Source organism: Phyllobates terribilis, unplaced genomic scaffold, assembly GCF_046119375.1.
Source record: "Phyllobates terribilis strain yellow unplaced genomic scaffold, ASM4611937v1 Scaffold_3__8_contigs__length_932513732, whole genome shotgun sequence".
NCBI classification, from domain to species: Eukaryota; Metazoa; Chordata; class Amphibia; order Anura; family Dendrobatidae; genus Phyllobates; species Phyllobates terribilis.
In genome coordinates, this window is record NW_027362763.1 from 699692981 (window position 1) to 699713848 (window position 20868).

At 41.1% G+C, this 20868-nt stretch overlaps 1 protein-coding gene across 10 annotated transcripts in view; it reads left to right on the forward strand.

The window, feature by feature from the left end:
- ESRRG (estrogen related receptor gamma) overlaps positions 1–20868 on the forward strand; it is a 536337-nt gene that overhangs the window by 330319 nt on the left and 185150 nt on the right. For all 10 annotated transcript variants that reach the window (XM_073671941.1, XM_073671937.1, XM_073671932.1 and 7 more), the window contains one exon: positions 6761–6877. In XM_073671941.1, the coding sequence (XP_073528042.1) occupies positions 6761–6877 (117 nt within the window). The remainder of the gene's footprint in view (positions 1–6760; positions 6878–20868) is intronic.

A 20868-nucleotide genomic window follows, 5' to 3' on the forward strand; every position in this document is an offset into this window, starting at 1 on the left:
CCCCACACGGCCCTCCACACAATATGATGGACCCCACACAGCCCTCCACACAGTATGATAAACCCCCACACAGTCCTACACACAGAATTATAGCCCACACAGAGCCCTACACACAGTATGGTGGACTGCACATGGCCCTCCACACAGTATGGTGGATCCCACACAGTCCTACACACAGTATGATGGACCCCACACAGTATGATGGACCCCACAAAGCCCTCCACATAGTACGATGGACCCTATACAGCCCTCCACACATTATGATGGACCCCACACAGCCCTCCACACAGTATGATGGACCTCACACAGCCCTCCACACAGTATGATGGATCCCACACAGCCCTCTACAGAGTATGATGGATCCTACACAGCCCTACACACAGTATGATGGACCCCACAAAGCCCTCCACATAGTACGATGGACCCCATACAGCCCTCCACACAGTATGATGGACCCCACACAGCCCTCCACACAGTATGATGGACCTCACACAGCCCTCCACACAGTATGATGGATCCCACACAGCCCTCTACAGAGTATGATGGATCCTACACAGCCCTACACACAGTATGATGGACCCCACAAAGCCCTCCACATAGTACGATGGACCCCATACAGCCCTCCACACAGTATGATGGACCCCACACAGCCCTCCACACAGTATGATGGACCTCACACAGCCCTCCACACAGTATGATGGATCCCACACAGCCCTCTACAGAGTATGATGGATCCTACACAGCCCTACACACAGTATGATGGACCCCACAAAGCCCTCCACATAGTACGATGGACCCCATACAGCCCTCCACACAGTATGATGGACCCCACACAGCCCTCCACACAGTATGATGGACCTCACACAGCCCTCCACACAGTATGATGGATCCCACACAGCCCTCTACAGAGTATGATGGATCCTACACAGCCCTACACACAGTATGATGGACCCCACAAAGCCCTCCACATAGTACAATGGACCCCATACAGCCCTCCACACAGTATGATGGACCCCACACAGCCCTCCACACAGTATGATGGACCTCACACAGCCCTCCACACAGTATGATGGACCCCACACAGCCCTCCACACAGTATGATGGATCCCACACAGCCCTCTACAGAGTATGATGGACCCAACACAGCCCTACACACAGTATAATGGACCCTACGCAGCCCTACACACAGCATGATGGACCCAACACAACCCAACACACAGTATCATGGACCACACACAGCCCTTCACACAGTATCATGGACCCCACACAGCCCTTCACACAGTATGATGCCCCCCACATATTCCTCCAAATATTATAATTCCCCCGCATAGCGACTACCTCTTGAAGCTCATCAAGAGAATGCCAAGAGTGTGCAAAGCAGTCATCAAAGCAAAAGCTGGCTACTTTGAAGAACCTAGAATATAAGACATATTTTCAGTTGTTTCACACTTTTTTGTTAAGTATATAATTCCACATGTGTTAATTCATAGTTTTGATGCCTTCAGTGTGAATGTACAATTTTCATAGTCATGAAAATACAGAAAAATCTTTAAATGAGAAGGTGTGTCCAAACTTTTGGTCTGTACCTGTGTATATAGATAGAATAGAATAGATATTAGATAGATAATATATAGAAAGATGGATAGATAGATGGATAGATAGATAGATAGATATGAGATAGATAGATAGATAGATGTGGGATGGATAGATAGATAGATAGATAGATAGATAGATAGATAGATAGATAATAGATAGATAGATAATAGATAGATGATTTTCTGCAGCAATATTCAGGATTTCCGACCTATCTGCTGTCTAATGGAAATCCGCAGTGTCTTGTGCCAGATTACAGACTCTGCATGGACAAACACATCTCTACTGCATCTGCATCTGCCATTTATAACACACATTTACTATACATATGCTTGTATGGGGCATATGCTGCCCACAACCAAACGTCCAAGTATTCATTTTGTAACATTTTGCTAGCGCACATTTTCCAGCCTCTCCGCTGCCAGCTGTAAAACTACATTATTTTGCCACTAGGAACATACAAATTATTTTCTGGCACTTGAGCGAGGAGGTTTGCCTAGACCCTGTGACTCCATTAGCCAGCGAACTGTAAGATTCTATTAGCAAGTAAGTGAGCAAAATATCCCTCCTAAAACCATTTCTTCCAAAAAGTTTATATTAAAGCTGTGGATAATCAAAGCACAAAAATAAACAAAAATCATCCGGACATTTTTTAGTTGTTTTTTTTTTTCATTTTTGTGACCTACTCAAGGTTTATTGGGATTTTTTTTTATCATTTCTGTCCTCTCTGTTTAGACCTTGCAGATACCATGTTGGTTTTGTTCACTCCAAAGCACAGATACATCTGCAACCATAGAGGAAAGAGGCAGAAACGGTCTTATAGAAGGAGCCCAGTTGCCATCTGTCCCTACCCAACCTCATCTGGATTTGTGGACGGACAGAATTTTTTATTTTTTAGTACAATCTCAATTTTTATTTGCAAATTGGGAATAAAAAAAATGTGTATTTTTCAAGACTGAAATGAATGTTGTCCTCCATATAGTTTATATTACATACGGTTACAGATTGAGGCTTCTCATGAAGTTTTTAATTTTGGGGAGGAAATTCAAGCTTTCGTTCATCCAGTGGAATTGATCTAAGTTTATACAGTATAACTTCATTGTAAAATTGTAAAATATGATCACTATATTGTATAATATGCTGTAAGATGATAGCATGAAATGATAGCTCACAGATTCATGTCCGTGTGGCAGCAAAAAAGTCCCTTATCTCTGTCCTCCGGGGATCCGAGAGATCTGTTGTTCTAGATACAAGTGGTACCAAAGGTTTCTTGCAGATAGTTCTGTCCGCTACTGAATATTCTTCATAATGGGAAATTTAAGGTAGATAAAGAGAGAAAGATAGAGAGATAGATATTAGATAGCTAGACAGATAGATAATATATAGATAATAGATAATATATAGATAATAGATAGATAATATATACATAGACAGACAGATAGATAGATAGATAGATATGGGATAGATAGATAGATGATAGATAGATATGAAATAGATAGATAGATAGATAGATAATAGATAAATAATAATTGATAGATAGAAAAAGAGATAGATAGATAATAGATAGATAAACGGATGGATGGATGGATAGATAGATAGATAGATAGAAGATAGATGGATAGATGATAGATAGATATGGAATAGATAGATAGATAGATAGATAGATAGAAAGATATTGTTGATAGAAAATATAGATAGATCTGTAAATATATAGACTGATAAATTGATGATAGATTGTGAAGATAGATAAACAGACTGAAAGATAGATAAAGAGTAGTAGAATACTGTATATACTAAGTTATATGAAAGCATTAAATACATTAAATATAAATGGATTACTGCCACATAGAATCTACTTACTTAATTAAGGTACTTGGTGCACAAATTGAGCAATTCATGAGAGCCCACCGGCCATGACAAGGCAACCTTTCTCTGATGGGACTCTAACCATTTCCATCAGACATGTCTCCCAGAACAAAAACCTACAAATTTAAAGAGCAGGTAGGATCGAGCCCTAATTAAAAACATTCTTGGACTAATGGGAGGAGGAATGCTCAGCCAAAAGGTTGCCTAGACATGGCTGGTGGGCTCACATGAATTGGCTAATTTCTGCACTAAGTACCTTCATTTTATAAGTATAGTCTATCTGGCAGTAATATGTTTATTTTTAACGGCCTCCTGCTCGATCTCGAGCCATGGCGACTTGATGGATGAATGAACCAATACTATTAAAGACTGGCGATAGTTGGGGATAATGCAGTGGGACACCCAAGCTACTGGACAGACCCTATATATTACACAAGTAAATTATACTAGAAAAGCAATGGCTATACTACAGTCCATACAGTGACGTCTCCGCTCCTTCCTTGGCTGCGGGACCCCTGGGGTATGACGGTGACGTGCCAGCGCCACGTTCCTTACCCCATATCCTTGATCCCATTGCTGATCTATAGAAAACAGTGACACGCTTATCTTAAACGCTCCAGCGCTGACAGACCCCTTTATCATGACCACTTAACACATTTTCGAGAAAACTCACGTCTCTGTTGCTTTCCGTCGAATTAGCACCAGCCGAGTATTTGACTCTTTATGCAGTCCTGCAATCCGCTAATGTGATATTTAATGAGGAGCCATCAGTCCGGAGAAAGGAAGTCAATATGAATCAGTGTTTACAAAGTGTGATTAACTCTGAAATATTTCATCAATGCTCTTGGTCCCAGGCAGACTCTATGCTAATTACTAAAATGTGCACATGTTTCTGGGGGTCCACCGATGGACCCTGGGAGCAGCAAACAAGGAGAAGTAAGATTGCAATTACGCTCTGACTGTCTCTCATGACAATTTATGCATTTGCTATGCTGACCTCCCCCTTCCCGGGAGACCAATAAACAGAATGCATTTTCATTAAGATACTAATGCACTTAATCACAGGGGGAAGGGGGTTACACAAGAAAAGAGAGTTCTGTAAGCAAGACGAGGCCCAATAGACTTTGCGTTCCAGTTGTAAATGAGCCATGCATTACTCACTCTCCGATAACAGGACGTATACATTTTAATAAATCAAGTCCAGCGGCTTTATTAACCTTTTAACTTGTAACTTTTAACCATTAACTTGGCTATGGAAATGGGAAATATGCAAAAACGAGCGGTTAAGAGGATGCTGTTTATCGCAAGACGTCTGGACCAACAGCTTGACCTCCGCTCCCAGCGAGCTCTCACAACGTATTATCTACAGAGAGCACCAGCTGTCCTACACAAGCTCCGAGGAGAAGACTCTACACTTCCCTGCCCCTCGAAACAATCGCTTTCCAAAAAGAAAGCAAAAAAAAGAATAAAAACTGTTACGATAAGTAGAAAAAAACCTGCAAAAGTTAATATATCATATACGATAGGATTAGGAGGATACGGAGAGACTCAAGTCTAGAACCCATCGAGTATCTGCCAGATGCTAAATAGTAGGTTAATCCCATCATCGCTAAGTTGTATTAGATCAATAGGTTTAATTATGACGTAGGCCGCCCGAGCGACGCCATTTTAAGGGCGGCTCCACACGGGATGGATTCAGCTGCAGATTTGCGCGGAGATAATACACAACAGCGGGCGAGTGCACGAGATGTCACCAAACTCATGTTGAAACATATTCATTTCCGATGCGGCTTTTTCATTACTGCAATTTTTTTCCTTTTTAATGTAGATGGGTGAAAAATTTTCACCAAAGAAAAATTTGCACCAAAAAATTTGGTACACAAAATATGAAAATCCATTGCAAAATCCCCCCCTAAATGTTGATAATTTTACCTGTCAAAAATTTGCAACACAGAAGAATTTGCAACAAAGAAGATTTTGCAACAAAATTTGGTACACTTGCAGAATTTCTACACTAGAGGGGAAAATCCACTGTAAAACCGCCCCAAAAATAAATTGATTTTACCTGTCCATATCCTATCCGGAGCTTCAGATTTCATCATGCATTTGCTGCAAATGTGCCGCGATACAAATTTGCAAAGATTTTGCAATTTTACCTATCGAAAAAAGACTGAAATTCATGGTGAAAATCTGTATCGGTAATTGACGTGCTGCGGATTTTAAAACAAGCGCCACAGATTGGAAATCCAAAGAGAAGAAACGTCGGCACTCCGTCTTCCTAGGATCAATACTTTATTGGAAATCCGTGTGCATAAATGACAGTAAAATCATTAATCCATCTGACGCGTTTTGGAATATACACATATGACTAAGCAATTGAATTCCGAAACGCGTCAGATGGTTTGAGGATTTTGCTGTCATTTTTGCACATGAATTTCCAATAAAGTATTGATCCCTGGGAAGATGGAGTGCCTACGTTTCTTCTGATCGGATTTGTTCTCGCGCTTCCTCAAGCTGCCGTGCACGCTGAGGGGTCGTTTTTGGGTCTTGGATAGATTGGAAATATTAGGAAAGATTTGTATTGATGCCTTCTGCTTTATCCCACTGTTGATATTACCGCTGCAAATTCTATTCTGACATATTTGCTGCGGATATGAGGCAGGGGTGCAGCCGGTCCATTGTTGGACTGAGGTGCCAAGCGCCCACCAGTAACAAACTTCAGTGCCCCACTTTTCAGCTAAATATGACATTATCCTCAACCACAAATTTATATAACAATGATCTGGGAAGATTGTTAAATGAATAAGATGCTGCCTGTAGTGATTCAAGTATATTGTGCCAATTATTGCTCATATAAGAGGGTGGTGGCCCACCGGAGAATTCCCCTGCTCTCCTGTGGGCCAGTCCGCCTGAAAATTACCTCCATTGTCATTCAGTCTTTTACACCCAAAATAAGCAGCATCCTACTTATTTCCGAAGCTGATTATCTTCCTAAGGAATTGTATTGCGAAACGCGTCGGCTGGTTTGATGCGTTTCGGATTTCCATCGGAGAAATACATAAACTCCATTTATAGGCGGAATTAACCATATTTGTCTACTGTAGGTTTCTGTCTCTTTTATCATTGTCTATTTGTTATTTATTGTCACAACGTGTTTCACTCTTTAGAACATTGTGTTACAATCATCTGTAACTATTTATCAATCTCCAATGTGGCTGCTGCTGTCCTGGCCGTACATTATACATACTGTATATTCTGAGTGTAAAATCTGTTCTCATCTGATCTTTTCTTTATACTACAGGAAACATAGAATACAGCTGTCCGGCCACGAACGAATGTGAAATCACAAAGCGTAGACGCAAGTCATGCCAGGCCTGCCGCTTCATGAAGTGTTTAAAAGTTGGCATGCTGAAAGAAGGTACGGTGCAAAAATGGATGTCCTTTACACTGAAATAGTATGTTGGGTGATTGAGGATGTTCTCATAGAAAGATGTAGCAGAGCTGAGTGCGTTACATAGACTATTTGGTGGATGGGAAGATTCCAAAATAATAAAAATGACATAGTAATCAAGCATTTAACTGGATAATCTGGTGGTGGGAAGAGCTGGCTACCTTGCTACTACATGCACAGAAACACTAGTGGAAAGTATGGGGAACACGACGCTCTGTTACATCTGATTGTTTTTTATCTTTACATATGATAAAAATAACATAAAATAGTGAAGAACATGAAACTAACGATACATTACACTCCTGCCTATATTTCAGCCTTATTGGTGGTACAGGTTATAGTAAATATTGATACATTGTAGACATTCTAACACATTCTGTGACTGTTTCCAGCAGTTGACATTCTTAAGCTATGTTCACACCTCATGGTTTTTTTTCAGCGTTTTTTTTTTCTGCAGCAAAATCTGATCTCTTGCCAGGAGGTTGTTTCTTGCTTTTTAGCTTGTTTTTTTGGTGAGTTTTTTTCACTATTATTTTGTCTCATTTATGCGTGTACACCTGCGTTTTTGGTGCGTTTTTTCAGCGTTTTTTTAACCACCCATTACTTCCAATGAGTGAAAAAACGCTGAAAAAATGCTGAAAAAACGCAGAAAGAATTGACATGCTCTATTTTGCTAAAAAACATGCAAAGCCCAAAATCCTGAGCAAAAAAAACAAACATCTTGTGTGCATGAGATTTCTGGAAACTCATAAAAAAACATAAAAAAATGCTAAAAAAAACATGATGTGTGAACATAGCCTTTAAGGGGTTGTCTAATCTTCAATCATCAGTGCAGCGCTCCCCGGCCTCCCTACTTCATGTTTGTCGAGAGGCGATGGGCTCCCGATTGTTGAAAGTTCAGTCCGGCAGGATGGTTGCACCACTGTCCCGAACTGTTTGCTCTCCGATGATGATTTGCCTTTGCAACATTCGTGGACAACTGCAGCCAGTGTCAGAGCAGTGCTTACAAGCTGTATTGGAATGAGCTTGCAAGCGCTCCTTGCCTAGGAGATCGTCCACTGCTGCATAGGTTGCAGAGGTGGCGATTAACCTTGACAATGAGCAGTAAACTAAAGAATTAAAAAACCCTCCATTATTGAGAAACAGAGGTAAATTGCAAAGTTGCTTGTTTGTAAAAGAACTTTGCAATTTTACCAATTTAAAGGGAACCTGTCACCAGGAAAATGTTATAGAGCAGGGGGAGCGGAGCAGATTGATATATAACTTTGGCAGAAAAGTTTCAGTGTAACCCGTGTTTTCATCATTTAATCCTCTGCTCTTTCTGGGGTTTCACTCCAGTGGGCGTTCCTATGGGTGATTGACAGCCAGCTCCGTATGCACAATTATACAAGGAAATCTGTCAATCACTGAAAGGACCTCCCACAGGACCGAAAAATAGCAGAGGATTAAATGCTATTCTCCCAAAAGTATAAATCAATCAACTCCGCTCTCTTGCTCCATGACATGGTGCCTGCAAAATGAACTGCATTTTCCTAGTGACAGGTTCCCTTTAAAGAGAATCTGTTCACAGGTGTTTATTATTTAAATTGAGTGGAGCATAATGTAGGGGCAGAGACGCTGATTTCAGTGATGTGTCACTTATTAGGCTTTGTGCTATACTTTTGCTACAATCAGTGCTTTATCAGCAGGAGATTATCACTACAGGACTAGAAGGCTCATGCCAGCCAGTCCAGCTAATCGCCGGCCCCCACCACTGATTGGCTGACAATGTACAGTGTACAGAGGAAGCTGCCAATCAGGGGTGTGGGCGGGGTTATACACAGCTCAGCATTCTGATCACTGCTACAACTACAGCAGAGAAAACAGGGATTTTATCAAAACTGCACTAAGCAGCCCAATAAGTGACACATCGCTGCAATCAGGGTCTCAGCCCCAACATTATGCTGCTCTCAGATTCCATACAAAAACTTGCTGACAGATTTCCTTGAAGAGGATGAGACAACCCCCTGAATTATTATTATTATTATTATTATTAATAATAATCATGTAAAGATCTAGATCTCTCTGAAGTGTGATTTTAATAGAAAAGAGATTTGCATGTAAATACAATAAGCGTCATCATAACCATAACTTCCATTGACATCAATGCTTATGTGGTCATCTGTCTATTAAGCCTACATGGAGTAATTATATTTCCATACTACTGACATACAGAAGCATCATTCCCTACTTTTCCTCTTGGCCTGACATAGCCCAAGATGAGTGTTATGATATAACCAGCTTTTATAAAGAAACCTGATTTATGATACTCTGTCGGGAGATGTTTATGCTGTATGTGTCTATATGTGGCCACCAAGTGGTTGTGATGTGAACTGCAGCCTGATGAGGATTTTACTAGCAATAGTCTAGTCTAGCATGTCTTTATCTTGTATTGTGAAAAATTGGAGTCCTTAATGAAATTTACGTTGATGTTGGACATCTCTGTATATTGTAGAAGTTATGTCTTTATTGATGATATGTCACAGTTAAACTCTATGACCCAACGTGAAAGAAGTATGTATATACTGTAGCTGTCACTATAGGAGTTGCACACGTGTTCTGTGTGGGATCCTTAAAATTTTTGTTTTATGAATGAGGATATTAAACATAGTAGACTACTTCCCCCGCGTCCAGTGCCGGCACACAGGATTTATTGAGGGGGGTTTCATTGGTCTGTGTAAGAATGTGTTCATTTGATTTGCTTATATTAAACAGGTTTCTCCGGTTTTATGGCTGTCAGACAGACACAGGCCGAACAGCTGCTTTTTAATTGGAGCTAAGTCGCTCTTCGAGAAATCCAATAGTGTCAGGCGCAGACAATGGGAGCGTACGAGAAGAGTGGCAGGGACAGATTGTGGACGCAGCACTGACAGACAGAGGATTATTGGTAGTAAATAGGGATAAGGAAGAACTCGGGGATTCTGAAAGATATCAGGGATGGGGAAGATCTAAAACAAGAAACTTGGAGAAAGAGGATCGGACATGTGCAATAAATAGCCTGCGGTGTCAGGGGCCCGAATATAGGGGGTGCACAGTCACACACAGCCCCTGGTGTCTGGAGGAGGCTCAGATGTCACATATGCAGACATCAGGATTTCAGATTTTGCAGGGGCTTTAAAGGGTTGCTCCATTACTTTGTCCAGGATAGGTCATCAATATCAGATTGGTGGGAGTCCGAGACAAGGTATCTCTACCAATCAGATGTTCTCAGCGACCGCTGGGTGTAAGACGTTGCAACGCTGAACAGCGCAGGTCCGCACAGGGCACTACAGAGCAACTCCAACTTATTTGAACCAAGGAGAAGGTGCTGGGTGTCAGACCCCACTGATCTGATATGGATGACCAGCCCTAAGGAGAGGTTGTCAGTGTCAAAGTAGAGGAACTACCCTTAAAGGGAATGTGTAGTCCAAAAACGACAAGTATCTATTGCTTAGATCATGTTTTTGCGTTATATGTATTTTGTTTTTAAAAAATTGTGCAATTTTTTTACATATCATGATCTTTATTTAAAAACAAAATTAGTGATCTTGCAATTTTCACATTTTCACACTGGCCACTGGGGCTATTTTACATTCTAACTTCTTGCCCTTTCAGGAAGAGTTTACAGCAGTTTCCTTATCAACAGAGGCAGGATTATAATAACTGACAACACCTCTATATACAGTAGGTGATATCACAGCTCACCTCCTCCTCCTGTACAATGACTGATAACACATCTATATACAGTAGATAACACAGGATCCACCATTCACAATAGGTGATATCACAGCTCACCTCCTCCTCCTCCTGTACAATGACTGATAACACCTCTATATACAGTAGATATCACAGGATCCACCATTCACAATAGGCGATATCACAGCTCACTTCCTCCTCCTCCTGTACAATGACTGATAACACCTCTATATACAGTAGATAACACAGGATCCACCATTCACACTAGGTGATATCGCAGCTCACATCCTCCTCCTGTACAATGACTGATAACACCTCTATATACAGTAGATAACACAGGATCCACCATTCACAATAGGTGATGTCACAGCTCACCTCCTCCTCCTGTACAATGACTGATAACACCTCTATATACAGTAGATAACACAGGATCCACCATTCACAATAGGTGATATCACAGCTCACCTCCTCCTCCTCCTGTACAATGACTGATAACACCTCTATATACAGTAGATAACACAGGATCCACCATTCACAATAGGTGATGTCACAGCTCACCTCCTCCTCCTGTTCAATGACTGATAACACCTCTATATAAAGTAGATAACACAGGATCCCATATTTAGAATAGGTGATGTCACAGCTCACCTCCTCCTCCTGTACAATTGCTGATAACACCTCTATATACAGTAGCTAACACAGGATCCCATATTTAGAATAGGTGATGTCACAGCTCACCTCCTCCTCCTCCTGTACAATGACTGATAACACCTCTATATACAGTAGATAGATAGATAGATAGATAGATAGATAGATAGATAGATAGATAGATCTGTATAAAGCCATGGATATATGGTAACAATTATCTGGGGTAAATATAATACGCTTGTTTCTGATGACCCTGAGTCAGTGACGGTTCACAATGATAACCGCTCGCTCTCTTCTTCTCGGATATATATATATTTTGTTCTCCGGCTCCTCGCTGCACGCAGGTTGGCGTCCCCGGCGCTCTGTCTGAGATCACGGTGTTGCAAATCTATTCAAATGTAAACCTGTTCAATTCAATTACCATTCCGTAATAAAATTTGCTGCTTCAAACTCCATGTTGGTCACAGTATTCGGTACATGCTGGTGGCTCAGTGGGCCTCCAAATTGACAGTTCAAATCTATTTAGTCTGAAAAAAAATAGAGATATTCATTGTGATACACTCTGATTCAGCCAGCCAGAAAGACGGCTGCCAGGGATCGCCAGAAAATATTAGTTTCCCAAAGCAAACTTTACAACTCTGAAGACTGGTAGAAATATTGTTTGTTATTTTTTCAATCAAAAATATGTATCAAATAAACCGACCACCGGGGTCTTGTATATGGCAAAAATACATTATGGCTGGGTTGATACAGTGTGATCGGTCATGGTAACGATCAAAAGATCAGATACAATTAGTACGTGAAAACAGAAACTTTCTGGAACAGAAAGAAATCCTATTATGGGTAAAATGGGCCGAGTAGGAGCAGTGATAGAGGGGCGCAGAATTAGCTTTTGTTTTTTTCTTCACTGTTTAGCCCAGTCCCCCATGATAACTTTTTCCATCTTTCACTTAGCTGAACAAAATGTAACACAGACTTCTTAGGGTCATTGGTTTTCCAGTTCTCTCCTCATATTCCCCAACTTCTATACAAACTTAATGCTATTACCATCAATTGTGCCCTAGAAAGTAATAATGCCTCTGTCTGTGCCTCCACATAGTAATAGTGCCCCCTCTGTGTCTTCATATATTAAGTGTCCTGATGTGCCTCCATAAAATAATTGTGCTCCCCTTTGTGCCTTCATAAAATAAGACCCCCTCAGTGCCTCTCTATTATAATGCCCCCCATTGTGACTCCATATAATAGAGCTCCCCATGGTGCCTTCAAAAAATAATAGTGCCCCCTTTGTGCCTCTATAAAATAATAGTTGTGCCTCTATAAAATAATAGTGCCCCCTTTATGCCTCTTTAAAATAATAGTGCTCCCTTTGTGTCTACATATGTTAAGTTTCCTGACGTGCCTTTATAAAGTAATTGTGCTCCCTTTTGTGCCTTCATAAAATAAGACCCCCTCAGTGCCTCCCTATTATAATGCCCCCCCTTGTGACTCCATATAATAGAGATCCCCACTGTGCCTTTATAAAATAATAGTGCCCCCTTTGTGCCTCTATAAAATAATAGTTGTGCCTCTATAAAATAATAGTGCCTCCTTTGTGTCTTCATAAAATAGCCCCCCATCAGTGTCTCCATATTATGGTGACCCCCATTGTGACTCAATATAATAGTGCCCCCTTTGTGCCTCTATAAAATAATAATGTCCCATTTGTGTCTTCACAAAATAATAGCCCCCCATCGGTGTCTCCATATTATGGTGACCCCCATTGTGACTCCATACAATAGAGCTCCCCATTATGCCCTATAACATAATAGTGCCTCTCTTTGTGCCTCCATTAAATAATAGTGGCCCCTTTGTATCTTCACAAAATAATAGTGTCCCCTTGTGCCTCCATATAATAACACTGCCCACCACTATGTCATCGTGTAATAGTAATGTCTTCCTTGTGCCTTCATATAGTAATATGACCACCTCACCTCTGGCCCCAAAATGCCAATTAATGCCTTGTCCAGTTGCCCCACAGCCCATCTCAAATTATCAATACATTTAACACATTACCCACATCATCTCTCTTTGTCTTTCCCCAAAATGGAAAAGTCTCCTCTTAATTTCTCTTGACCCAGCAGCCACTCTGCACAGGCTGGCTGAAGGGCTGGAGGATGGCACCGGGTGCAGGGAGGGAGTTGGAGGATCTAAGGTTTTGGGCACCGGCTGCACAGTGCTCAACTGAGGAGTATTGCTGGGCGAGCAGGAAGCGCAGCTATACGGCACGCACCTTGCTCCGCCATGTAAGTATAGTGGCATGTGTGCATTCATGCCGTCTGAACCTAGTGTCCATGGAATCCCTAACCAATCCGGAGAACGGGTCTCTGAAGTCTCATAGACGATGAACAGAGTGGTGGTGCGCATGCGCGGAGTGTGACCATTGTTCCATTTCGATGGGGCATTTTTGAAGCCCTGTTCTCCAGACTGTTGAAATTTCCAGCATTGGGGCCACAATGGTGTTCTAAAACTTTTAATTCACCAAATCCATGTCTATAGGATCTATGGAGAGAGGACTTCTGGTTTCTTCTGAAGTTCTGGCTTTATACCATAGATTTATGTGCTGTTAGCGATAGATTCAGTAGTGTTGGCTTGGAATGAGTAGAAAATTCAGACATAGGTGTCTTATATGGAGGACTAATGAATAAACATCATTAAAATGGAAATTAAATATGTTCCCTCCAGTGAGGAGTGGAATCGTGTAGCCTCTCCGCACCATAAATGCACTAAAAAAGTTAGTGTAAATGAGTCCCAAAATGGAATTTAAATTTCATAGTCTGCAAAAGTGGCAACAATAAAATAAACTGCATAGATGGCAAAGTTTACTCTTCCAACACCACACAAGGGGGTGTTTATAAAAAATAAAATAAAAGTGTAACGTTGCACTCATTTGAAGAGCAACCTCAGTGGCAGGAAGCGTTTTATAGCCAACTGCTAGATGTGCTCGCATTTTCCAGACTGTAGAGTAGCATGGAAGGTTAGCTGCTTCTCGTACAGTTTTCTGCTTACACTGCTAGAATTCTCCACTACAAAAGACGACCATACACAGATGGTTTACTTTTGCTGAACCATTTGGCAGGACCACCCTTGGTCGACCAGCTAATGTGTATGAAATGTTTAGCCAACGAATGGTGAGGACGAATTGGGCATGTTGAATTTTAGTATTTCCAACCCTTAATTCCCCATGAACAAAAGCTGCTATCGATGGTATTTTGAGGCGGATTGTCCCCTTCTTTCTATTGCCATGAATCTAAAAACACTGGAAAAAGCAGAGTGACCCATTAACACCCTTAAAGAGTTTCTCTCAGAATACAAAAAATAGAAAAGTGTATATTCTGATCTAAAATTGGACATACCTGTGGGGATGAGGTAAGAAGAGGATGCTCACACTGCTGTCCACCATGTCTATCAGATCTAATAGTGAAGATGGCAGGAGTGCAGATGTAAGAAGAGGCTGCTCACACTGCTGTCCACCTTGTATATCTGATGTAATACTTTAGATACTAGGAGTGCTAAGGTAAGAAGAGGAAACTCACAATGCTGTTCACTCTGTCTATATGATATAATAATGGAGATACCATGGGTGCTGAGGTAAGAAGAAGCTGCTCACACTGCTGTCCACCCTATTTATCTGATCTCATACAGGATATACCAGGGGTGCAGAGGTAAGAAGAAGTTGCTCTCACTGCCATCCACCCTGTGTACCTGATCTAATACCGGAGATACAGGGTATGCTGAGGTAACAAGAGGCTACTCACATTTCTGTCTACCCTGTCTATCTAGTCTAATACTAAAGATACCAGAGGTGCTGAGGTAAGAAGAGGCTGCTCACACTGCTATGCACCTTGTCTATCTAATCTAATACTGAAGATACCAGGGGTCCTTAGGTAATAGGAGGCTGCTCACATTGCTGTCCACCATGTCTGTCTAATATAATATTGGAGATAATAAAGATGCTGAGGTAAGAAGAGACTGCTCAAACTGGTCTCCACCCTGCCTATCTGATCTAATACTGTAGATACTAAGAGTGCTAAGGTAATAAGAGGCAACTCACAATGCTGTTCATCCTGTCTATTTGATCTAATAATGGAGATACCAGGGGTGCTGAAGTAAGAAGAGGCTGCTCACACTGCTGTCCACCCTGTTTATCTGATCTAATACTGGAAATACCATTGTTACTGAAGTAAGAAGAGGCTGTTCACACTGATGTCCACCCTTTCTATCTGATCTAATACTGGAGCTATCCCAGAGTGCTGAGGTAACAAGAGGCTGCTCAATCTGCTGTCTATTCTGTCTATCTGATCTAATACTGGAAATACCAGACTACTGAAGTAAGAAGAGTCTGTTCACACTGCTGTCCACCCTGTCTATGAGATGTAATACTGGAGATACCAGGGTTGCTGAGGTAGAAGAGACTGCTCACACTGCTGTCCACCCTGTCTATTTGATAATCTTATCCTGGAGATACCAGTGGTCCACCCTGTGTTTTTAAATGCTGATCAGCTACTAAGACCTGGAGATAACCTATTTCAGGTACTTTCACACCAGTCGTTGAGTATTCAGAAAAAAATTTCTCCAACATGTTATTATAATATGATCACAAACTTCATCTCAGGAGCTTGATATATATCAGTGTTCACCGATGATGTAGTCTAGTATATGGACACAATATATATAGTCATAGTGGCCATTATATCCACTTACAGTACTACACAGACAAACATGGGGCCTCATGTATCAACAGGTATCATAAAATAGACTCGACAGCCAATTTCTGGTGGCTTACATATCCCATATCTCACATATCTTTCTTTTCACCAAAGTTGGACTAAATCAGATGTCAGGCCTAGCCATCACACATCAGGATGTCCATCAATCAAGAAATATCTAAGAAAAATGGCAAAATAATAAAATCCCGCCTTTAAATCCTCTTTATAACCCCACTTTTTATGCTTTTCTACCTTTGCAGCTCTAATGCAGTAAGTTCGATGTTGCACAGTCTGGCTTTGCCTTTGGCACTTGATGCATATTGCGTCTCCCCCTCCTCCCTAGTCATTGATTAAGTTATACTGACTAGTTAAATGCTGTTGAGAGCTAAAACATTTCAGAATTCATTAGCTGCCGGTGCTTGTCTGAAGAATAAAGTGGAGGTGAAGTGCAGAGAGGCCTTAAGAGGATTATGTGTACAACTCACATAATGAAAATGATTTACTGTGCAAATACCCTGCTGCTACTGCTGCAGAAGAACGCCGACCCATACATGTGCCGGTTCTATTACAGCAGGTTTTAGTTACTGTCTGGAAATCTTAAAGAAGACCAGAAAAAAATCTGTAAAAGTTCACAAAAAACAGAAAAATGGCTAAATGTTTCACATTCCCACGCGTTTTGATAAATGTCTAAGTAATCTCTCGGAATATAGTCTATAGTGACTTAAGAGAACTCGAATATCCATAAATGTAGACCCTTGTGCATAAGGAGGTCCAAATACCCCCACTTCCACATTAGAAGAGACTAGTATTACAAATGGCTCATGGCTATTGGGGGCTCTTGTTCATATTTTGCATTAGGGCCCAAGTTACAACTTTAAATTACATTTCATTATTGAAGGTCAATAATGAAAAAAATGGGACATTTCCAAAGAATTTGGTGTCACAGTGACAACTAAAGGGATTGTTCAACTAGTTGTTCACCATGGTACACACTCTATGTATAGCGAAATTGTGTCCACAAGTTCTGTGATATACATATGACCTTGTAGGACATATGGATAGAGAACATCTTTAGTGGACAAGCTCTTGAAAAACTGTCAGAAATGGTGGTCCAATAGCCAGTATGTTGTTTGAAGGGGCTGTGGCACTTCTGTAAGCGTGTACACCCCCTTCATTGTTTATCTGGCAGAACATTTAGTAGCGACTGTGCCTGGATGTCAATGCTCAACCCTTTAATGGGCCTTGAAAAATGACTAGGCATATTAGCCCTATATACATAAAGGTATTTCCGGGTTTGCCCCAGATCAGGACAGAGCAGGATTTGGCTGACTGAATTAGTTAACTAACCAGTAAGTCAATTCCTGAGCCTTAGAGGACTCTCATGGACCTTTTAAATAACAGTTGGGTGAATGTCAAGAGTAGAACAACTTCCCATTTACACTTGATGGTCTTAAGTGTAATTAAAGTGTAAACTGATCCTAACCAATTGTGACCCTAGTACAAAATTGGGGTTTTGTGGCATTGAGGGTCATCGTTGAGTAGGCTGTGTCAACTCTTCCAGATTACTGGTGTAGGGTGGTGATTCCAGCCAACTACACGACCTCTTACTTCTTCCACAGCTAAATCTGACTGCCAAGCGCCAGGGTCATCTCTAAATTATTGGGTGTAGGGTGTTTTGCAATGTCATCGGTGACCTTTCAAGGTCTTGTCTTGACATTTAACCCTTATATGAGTCGAGATATGGAATGTCAAAGGAAGCCTTTTGGCCATGCCTGATGGCTTTCTGTTCTATAGGACTACTAAAGTCAGCTAGGGAACACTATGAGGCCCCCGGTTCAGCATCCGAGCCTCATCTGGTTAGGATGTGATCCTTTGGAGACAAAGACCGGTACTTCTCAGCTACTGGAGGGAATGATCTCCAGGAAAGACTTTTGTATTCAGTTCTTTGAGTAGAGGACTTTGGTGGTCTACCAGATTGATGAAGGATTGGACTTCCAGGTCTACTCACTGCTCCTGGGACATTTTTTAGATCAACCTTCATGGCAACCTTACCTTTTAGTGCTGTCGGACTAGGTACCAAATACTGTGCGTACTAAGAGAAGAGGACATTTATGAGCACACGGACGCTTTAGTTATACGAGAGAAGAGGCGTTTTAATTTTGGAGTTTTCATTTGAGGGAGGAAGGGACAGCTATCTCCAATTTCTTTCCAGCGAGCTGTAGACTCAAAAAAAATGAGCAATTATCAAGAATTGTTTGGGTAAGTCAGAAATGAAGTGTAAAACAAAGCTATAATTGTATTCAAAGAAAATCTTTCCAGCGAGCGTGTCAGCTAATAGAGCGGCGGTGACCTCGGATCTGTTTTTTTATGCTCTCCCTTGTAATAATATTCTTAAGGATCTCCTTCATTAATGCAAGATATTAAACAAAGCACTTGCTGGGTAATATCAAGAGATAACACATTGCATTTTAACACGTCTCTTCTTAAAGCGAAGCCTTTTATGTGTTTTTAATGTGTTTTAAAGAGGCTGTACAAATTAAGACTTGATATGAAGCCAAGAAAGGACCGTCATAAATCTACACCGACTTGTTTATCGTGGCCTGTGATGACTGTACACAAAAATTCTCCTATTTATACAGCCGCAGGAGGAGCCCGCTGCTTGCATTGCACACACATTTATGGTCCCCATGCTTTTCTGATAATATTTTGTGTTTCTGGTGTTCGGTCAAAAAAAAAAATCAATATTACAATCAGTAGGTCAAAAGTTTCTACCTATTATCGGATGGTGCAGCTTTTTTTTAGATTTGGTTTTATGTTCTATTGACGTATAGATCTGATTCTACCTTGAAAGATACTAGGTAAAAAAAACAAAATTAGATAAACAGATAGATATTGGATGGAAAGATAGATAGATTGGATGGATGGATGGATGGATGGATGGATAGATGGATGATAGATTGATAGATGGATGGATAAATGGATGGATGGATGGATGGATGGATAGATAGATAGATACATACATAGATAGAGAGATAGATAGAGAGATAGACAGAAGTTTCCATGAAGTTTGATAAATTTAGTGCATCTATAAATTTGTATCCAAAACTGTTTCCCCAGCTTTCACTCTTTGGGCGACTATTTAGAAAAATCGTAATTCATAAATCTGACTTGAAGCTCAGTTACAAAGTTAACGATGTCCACTTTCACACCCACCAAAGTGCCAAAAGCAACATACAATAGCAAAAAGTTTACAGAAAACGGTGTGCCCCCAAAAAATGGTGATTTTTTAATGTAAAAAATGCTGGCAAAATATAGATAGATAAATAGATAGATCTAAAAAGAATAAAATGTCTTAGGTCGCCATATTGGAAATGGTAATAGCATCTATTAATGCACACATGTGAAGACATGCGCATGAACGGAGTACATCAGCGCCATGTTGTATAGGGGCTTCTCACAATTGAGCATACCTATATAGAAGCAACTTGAAATATGCATTTGAACTATCGGAGTGCTTCCTTTCTTGGTTTAGATAGCTAGATAGAGTAGGGGGATTCATTCTCAGGTAGGCACTAGGTAGCGTTCACACAGGCAATGCGGTTTGGTCCAAACATGTGCAGTTTTATTGCTTTCATAAAACTCCAAGGAACTAAAAACCAAAAACAGCCTCTTATGGGCACAAAGGTAATAAACAGGAAATAAACAGTTCATTCAGCAAGGCACATATATCAGTGCGGGCTCACCCGAACAGATTATAGTCCTTTCTCCCGGAGTAAACTTCCTACACAGAAGAGACCCGAATCCACCAGCCTCGGTATCCCCTTCAGCCCGAGCACCAGCAGCTTCCAGCACCAAGCAGAAGTGTTCAACTCCGGGCACATTTCACAATGAACAGTTTGCAGCTTCCACACATTACTCTGAAGCATCAACACACAGACTGCTCAGCTTTCCTAGCTGACCCATGCAGTCTCCATTCAGAGAGAGACCCTGGTATGTCTCTCTCACATTTTGGCTGGTCACTCACCAGCTGCCCACCCTCGACTCTGCTCCATCCAGCAGACTGACACACCAAGGTGAACACAAGCCCTGGTTCTAGTAAAAAGCTAGGCAGGTGCATCTAATCAAATCCTGCAGAGCTAGGACTTAACCCTGTCTTACCTGGCTCTGCTATAATACATAGATAGATAATAAGTTCTCCAAGATTGAAGAAAAAATAAAGTGATTTATTCCCCCCGCTTTGTGCAACGTTTCAGCTCCTATAAGTGTCCGAGCCTTTTTCAGCCTATATTTTGTAAGATCTGCAGAAGGACACGGAGTCGTTGTCCTGTGGCATGCACCCTACATCGAGCATAATGCTGCTTTCTTCTGCCCATAGATAGTTACAGAGATAAATATATTAATTATCGATACATTAGCTAATACAGATGATATGATATTTTTCGGGAGTCACACAGCAATCCTCAGGGCTCTTTTTCTACCATTTAGTCTATGGCGTTGGGGGGGAGGCTCATGGATAAATTAATTTGTACTGAGACAACAAACATGAAATGAAAGGGGCTTCGGTGGAGCGCTCGGCCATTTCTCTTGGTCATGTTACAAGAACTCATTTTCCCAAGGATTAGAAGCCGCGGCTGGTGTGGATACATAACCCTGCTTACACTGGGATTCCATTAAAACTTAATCATGTTTTATGATGAAAAAAATAATTTGAGCCCAGTTGAAAGCCTTCCGTGCGGATCTTCATTTGTCACCCTCCTTTTGGTTTCATGCATGATGTCTGCATTGGTCTAATTTAAAGGAAGGTTATTAAGCTTCCTATTAATATTCTGTAGACGTGGGGTGAGGAGTCGG